Source organism: Lytechinus pictus, chromosome 10, assembly GCF_037042905.1.
Source record: "Lytechinus pictus isolate F3 Inbred chromosome 10, Lp3.0, whole genome shotgun sequence".
Taxonomy (NCBI): domain Eukaryota; kingdom Metazoa; phylum Echinodermata; class Echinoidea; order Temnopleuroida; family Toxopneustidae; genus Lytechinus; species Lytechinus pictus.
Genome location: NC_087254.1, coordinates 21,838,996 through 21,845,885, shown reverse-complemented (window position 1 = coordinate 21,845,885; position 6,890 = coordinate 21,838,996). Strand labels below are relative to the sequence as shown.

The following is a 6,890-nucleotide window of genomic DNA, read 5'->3' as shown; positions in this document are numbered from 1 at the left end:
TTTGCTCATCAGAACACCTACACACTATTTTAATTTTTTGACTATGTTTATATACAGGTAAGTATAGTATTCCCAATTGGCAATGTCATTGCCACAGTCTATACTATTGTAAACAAACAACCTAAGCAGAGTGAGAACATGGTCTTCAAAGGGTCTAGGAGACACCCACATCCACCACAGCATCTACCAGAAAAATGACAAGGAAGGCCAAACAGTGCCCCTTCCCTTCCCCCTTCCTTTTTAATTTGGTCCTTGGCTCATCCCGATCAATATGCATTTGTTATGCAAATGAGCTCCCGGCCCAAGACTGTCGGCTTGCGGTGAATGGGGGAAGACAAAACCAGCAGATAGAAAAATCATTATGATCAAACAGTTGGGTAATAGTCCACTTGTAAAGGAGGGGTGTACAGGATGATTATATTGCGATGGTAATTATTTCAATTAATTGAAAAAAATTCTTAGGAATTCAAAGATTTGAAGATGCTGTCACGTGATCTCCTTGAGAATTGCCATTTAGAGACAGTTAAGCCTCACAGAAATCTTCTTAGTGGGGTTGAGAAGGAGCTGCTTCAAAAGGCTGCTGTTGGGCAGCTTATCCCGTTGAGGCGATGAAGCTTTCTTTGGATCCTCGTTATAGTGGTTGCGTCCCATCAATTGTAAAACTCTCTCCCCCACACACAAATGTTCAAAGCTGGACTTCTCAATTACCTGCTACTACTCTGCATTTGTTGATATTTCTGACACAAATCGTGGTAATTCAAGCCATCTGTGGATTTCTTATTCAGTGGAATATATTATGTGAATACATAGCTTTGATGTGATAAACTGTGAGTATCTAAATTTCAATTTGTACTAATACCTGTTAATGTAAAAAGAGTTGTGGTTTTCCTTAAACATGTGATGGGATGGGTGAATAGCTTGTTTGGTGGTCACTCCGCTTTACGTCAGTTATGTGGATCAATACTTTAAAAAGTTTAGTTTTGCAAAATGCATGTAGATATAATGGAAAAACGTCTTTAATATTTGTGTGATGCATTTTATTTTCTGTTTTATTCTCTTTCCAGGCCTGCAAGCCAATCTGGACCTGTTACTCAATAGTGTTGTAGAGTTGTTGAATCATACACGGAGGATTTCAAATTTAAAAGGACAAAGGAGAATATTGATTTGGGTGTCCAATGGGTACAAGACCTAACGGACAAAAGCCCTCGTATGGGGAGGCAGTTAACATGGCTGACTCGGCCAATACCAGCTTTGCAAGTGATTATGGCAACCACAATGACTCCAAGACCCTTGTTCTCCAGGGTCAGAACCATGTTGTGTCTAATCATATTGCAGGCAACCATGTTGTAGGCAACTTCAACAACCTTGCAGCAGAGTCCATGAAGTCATATGCTTCATCCACAACAGAGGTCTCAATGAGACACCACATTCCGAAGAGACGGAGACTTGTGGAGAAGAATGGTCGCTGCAATGTTGAGTTTGAGAGCAAGGCAAAGCACTGGCGGCTTCAATTCTTCAAGGATATGTTCACAACTTCAGTGGATATGCCATGGAGATGGAACATCATCATGGTATGTCTGGGATTTCTCATCAGTTGGTTGGTGTTTGCTGGAATATATTATGCCATCGCCTGGGGTAGAGGAGACTTTGATCAGCTAGACAACTCAGAATGGTCACCTTGCTTCCGTAACTTCTACAACTGGAATTCAGCGTTGCTCTACAGCATTGAGGCGCAAACGACGATAGGTTTTGGGTTCCGTTGCCCAACGGAGCAGTGTCCGGAGGCCATCGTGTTCCTTGTTGTCCAAGTCCTGCTTGCCAACTTCCTGGAGGCATTCATCATCGGTGCCTTCATTGCCAAATTCTCTCGACCAAAGATGAGAGCAAGTACCCTGCTCTTCAGCAAGACTGCCTGCATCACCAAGCAAGATGGAAGAATATGTCTTATTTTCAGGATAGGTGACCTACGGCAGAAAAGCCAGATCGTTGAGGGTCATATCAGGTTGCAGCTGATCAAACACCATGTCACACAGGAAGGAGCATGTTTTCCGTACAAAATCTTTGATGTGAACATCGGCCATGAGTTTGGCCTTGACCGCATCTTTCTGGTGTGGCCACTCACCATATGCCATGTCATCGACAGTAAAAGTCCCCTCTATGAGATATCAAGAGACAGTCTTCCTGGAGCTGAGTTTGAGATTGTTGCCATCCTTGAGGGTATTGTAGAGTCCACAGGGACCACCACTCAAGCAAGGACTTCCTACCTCCCAGATGAAATCATGTGGGGGTATGATTTTGAGAACATCATCTTTGATAACGATGGAATGCATTTCATTGACTTTGAACGCTTCCATCATCTGACTGAGGTGCCTGCCTTTACCCATCTAAGTCCAAAGGAATACTATGAAGAGGTGAGGCGGCAGAACCCAAATGGTGATGGACCAATTTGGGCAGAGCGGAAGGAAAGTACCTGCAGCGCTACGACCAGTACGCCGGTCAAGAAGCAGTCTTCTTTCAGAAGATCAAGACAGATTGAGTTTGAGTCAAGGCTGTGACTAGACAGAGGAACTTTATAAAAAGGAATATTTGAAAAAAACAGGTAAGAATAAAACACATTCCATGTCATCAATGCTTATTCAACATTTAAAATGGTAATTGATTTTTCTCTTCTGATGATTTCTACAAGAAGCATGAGATGAATTTGTAGGAAGAAACTCCACAAAAACTTACTAAGATTTAAGAAGGGGTAAAAAAATTGATCCATATTTAATCCATCGTTAAAATTCAATTTCTTTTAATTTGAATGAATGGATCATTTTGAACCTTCATTTCCCAGTGTCAAATTTATTATGAACCAGTTATTTCATTGTCATTTTTTAAATCAAATTATGAAAGTGTTGATAAGCAGAATTACAATCATGAATATCTATATTACATTTTAACTAAAAAAAATAGAAAAAAATATGTTAAAATATCCCCTTGATCTTCAACAATGTTTTTCCTGTTAGGATAGGAGCCCAAATAAGTCGTAAAAGAAGTAAATTTATTAAATACCCGTATATTAATCACTTTTATTTCTCCTGTATAGATAAGGGTTTAGAATCACAAATTAGTTTCATGAAATAAACAATAAACTCAAGTATCTTGAAAGATGGCCTATACTGTAAATTGATACAAGTATATGTATGACCATGATCTGCATTGAAAAGGAATTAATAGTACATTAAGAGCTGATTGGCTTAGTCACAGCTAAATTCATCTAGGCTTTAATTGCCTCAGAAAAGATTTGGGTGAGGTAATAAGGTGTAGAGTTAATAGTGTCTACAATTTAATTAGTAGTCTTAGTCTTTGATGCAGTGATGAATTCTTGTAATAAGTAGTCACACGATCCCAGCACCAGCGCCATTTCCATGAAACCTAAAATCTGCAAGTGACAACCTATTGTTATCAGCTACTAAAATGGTGTATTTTGATTGGTCAAAAGCAAGTTTGTCATCAATTTCAGGATAATTTGTTATTGACATTGATTTTGATTGATGAGAATTTTCTGGATTAAATCCTTTGAACTGAAAATAGAAATCACTGAGAGTAGCTTAGGAGGTCCTGGGTTGACTGAGCTTTCTATAGATATTAGAGGGCAATATGAAGTAAATGATCTTCATTTGTTTCCAATTATCTTTTAGAACATGTGATGTTTTATAATTGTGTCCACTATACGGTGTTCAAATGTTAGGTCAATTAAAAAAGATATTTTCTTCATATACTGTATGTAGTAGGGTATATCAGCATTGATACATGTACAACTGCACCAAAAAAGGAGATAATTATAAAGCAAGTGATGTTGCAAGTCTTCACTATGTACAGAAGATGATATCTATAAATTATAGTTTTAAAAGAAAACAGGAAAAACATAAATCATGTTGCATATCAAATGATTGTTTCTCTTATGAAACCAAAAGCTGATTATATGATTGCAACTCTTTGAAATGACAAAGGTGGAATCAATTATCTTTTAGAACATGTGATGTTTTATAATTGTGTCCACTATACGTGGATCAAATGTTAGGTCAATTAAAAAAGATATTTTCTTCATATACTGTATGTAGTAGGGTATATCAGCATTGATACATGTACAACTGCACCAAAAAAGGAGATAATTATAAAGCAAGTGATGTTGCAAGTCTTCACTATGTACAGAAGATGATATCTATAAATTATAGTTTTAAAAGAAAACAGGAAAAACATAAATTATGTTGCATATCAAATGATTGTTTCTCTTATGAAACCAAAAGCTGATTATATGATTGCAGCTCTTTGAAATGACAAAGGTGGAATCATTTTTTTTCTTCTTTTTTTTCCCCAAAACACATATACATAAGCCCATGTTGGATAATGGATATGGCTTGAAAATTTTACACCACAAAGTGTAAAACATAAAATTATTTGATGTTCTGTGCACATTTTCTGTCCCTTTCAAGCTTATACTGTATATATGACAATAATTGATGGTGCAGACTGCATTTTATTGTGTGATTATTTTTTAACCATTCACACATCTGTCAAATTAGAAGAAAAGTTGTAAAACTACCCTTTTTATTATTTATAGTGAAATTAAATACTTAATAAGTATTATTTTTGTTGGGCTAGCACTGAATATACCTAGACTGCGCTGTTTGCATTAAATAAGTTATATGATATGATAAATCATTATTTAATAATGGGGGTCATATATCGATGTGCTTTACAAAAAATACAATAACAATCAAGATATACTACTTACATTTTATATATTAAAATTCATGAATTACAAGTAAGGATACATTAATAGCTTTAATAAATTCTCATATCGCACTCAGAATATTTTTGTGTAATTTATAAAATTAGAAAATAAAAAATGGTGGGGAAGATCAAAACAACATAATTATCATAAATTTTTCTTTTTCTATTAGATATTTTCCTTCAATGAAGTCCTACATTATAGCAATATTCTGCTGCGATTCTTAAAAGGATCTGTCATGGGTTTTAAAAAAACGTACTAGTGGCACCTTGTACCAATTAGCAATCAGTAAAAGAATTTAATAAAAGGATTCGTCAGATGAATAAGGCTAGAGACAAAGCGTAATTAAAGCGTTTGCTAGAGCAAATATAGTAAGTGTGCTCGTCTAAATGACTGGGCCCCCTGAAATACCAAATGAACTTGGGTCTATAATGTGGCATGCCAGCTGATACATTGTACTTCATTGATGTATGTCTACTAATTGAAAGACTATTAATAGCTGCATGGCAAATAAAGAAATTAAAAATAATCAGGTAGCTTGGGAAGAGACTGGGGGTGATCAGGGGAGAAGAGAGAGAAAAAGTGACTGTATAATATGAGAGAAAGATATAGAGACAATGGAATAAACATTGTGTTGGGAAGGTTGGAGAGAGAATATTCTTGTTGGTGGATGTGATTGTGAATTTATATTCATGGCTCAAAAAGCATGAACAAAGATATGTTTTCGATAGAATAAAGGTTGTATATTTAAAATGTATTTTTTTCTGATCAACAAGGCTTCCGGTGATGACCTATTTGAAATCAATTGTCACACCCTGTGCTTGATTTAGCTAATTGAAAGTTATTATTTCTGATCAATAATTACATTTCAGGAAAGTAATTGGTTCACCTTTAGATATGAATGAATATGATCTGGGCAGAGCAAAACCTGCATTTGCATCTCACCCTTGGCTGAAGGCTCAATTAGCTTTCATACTTTCAAACCTTTTATGTGGATCCAATATAGAGTCAAATTATTTCTTGCTTGAGAAGAGTCAAGAGAATATATCTTGAAAACAAACTTCCCCTTTTTTTATTTCTTTATTCTTTGCATTCATTAATTCTACCATTTTTTTTTCCGGGGGTGGGGGGGAATTGACTATTCTGACAGAGGTGTGACACCAAAAAAAGTGTAAAAAGAGAACTCTGTTGAATAAGATGCAATTCCCTTTAAATCACCACTCGTGAGAAAGAATTATTCATTTTGAAGATATCAAGCAAAAAACAAGTACACAAAATTGCGATAACTGGAATTGTTCGTTGGAGTTTACTATTGTTAGGGTACATTGTAGGAAAAATGTTGAGAGGCCCCCCTTGCTTCTCTTCTAGATATATTCCTTCTTCCTCTAATCCTTCTATTGTATGCTTTTCACACTGCATGTCCTTCCCCATACTAATACTCTCTGGGTTTTTTTTCACACTGTCTTTCTTAACCCAATACTATTTGCTTAGCCGGGGTTAACGCCTTAACCTTGGACTACAATGTATCACACAGCTCATGAATATTGATGATTTTGCCACACAGCGCGTGATAAACATGCAATTTCAACTTCTATGATTGGCTAATGCTTAGCCTCACTTTTCCTTAGCCTGGTTTCATTTCACACTGCATCTCTTAGCACCACAATATACCGGCTTTTTTGCAGGGCCAGATAGTACCGTACCATTTACCGTGCTGGCCAACTTTGCTAAAACGTAGCGTGAAACCAAAGTGGGCTTAGCTTGGTGGGGAGACCCCCCCCCCCACCCTTAGTCCCACCTATTTCCCAGGGTTAAGGGGAAAAAAATGCGCAGTGTGAAAAGCATATAGGAGTGCCTTGAACACATTGCAAGGGCGATATGTGCATTGTACAAATATCCTATAATGTATTATTATTATTCTCTCTACTTTCCTTCTTCTTTCCTCCTCTCTTGTAGTCTTCATAATTATTTGTAAATTGTGTCATTATGCATGTTGAAAAATACATACACTGTAGCTTCTTTACTTCCATCCCTCATTGTAGGTGTGAAAGCTTAGTCGTCTGAGCGGGGGTTTTGTATTCTTGTGACCTGGTTTAAATTCAAAGTTGGTGCA

The 6,890-nt window shown here is 36.5% G+C and overlaps 1 protein-coding gene across 1 annotated transcript; it reads left to right on the top strand.

Moving 5' to 3' along the window:
* Positions 1 to 317: 317 nt before the first annotated feature.
* LOC129269281 (G protein-activated inward rectifier potassium channel 3-like) lies at positions 318 to 4,143 on the top strand. The gene is made up of 2 exons (XM_054906758.2): positions 318 to 827; positions 1,065 to 4,143. Exon 2 carries the CDS (start codon positions 1,176 to 1,178, stop codon positions 2,553 to 2,555), a length of 1,380 nt encoding a protein of 459 aa, XP_054762733.2. The 5' UTR covers positions 318 to 827; positions 1,065 to 1,175; the 3' UTR covers positions 2,556 to 4,143.
* Positions 4,144 to 6,890: the final 2,747 nt, after the last annotated feature.

What these genes read in the sequence shown, in the direction of transcription:
- LOC129269281 (XM_054906758.2), top strand. Translation starts at nt 1,176, where the DNA reads ATGGGTACAAGACCTAACGGACAAAAGCCCTCGTATGGGGAGGCAGTT.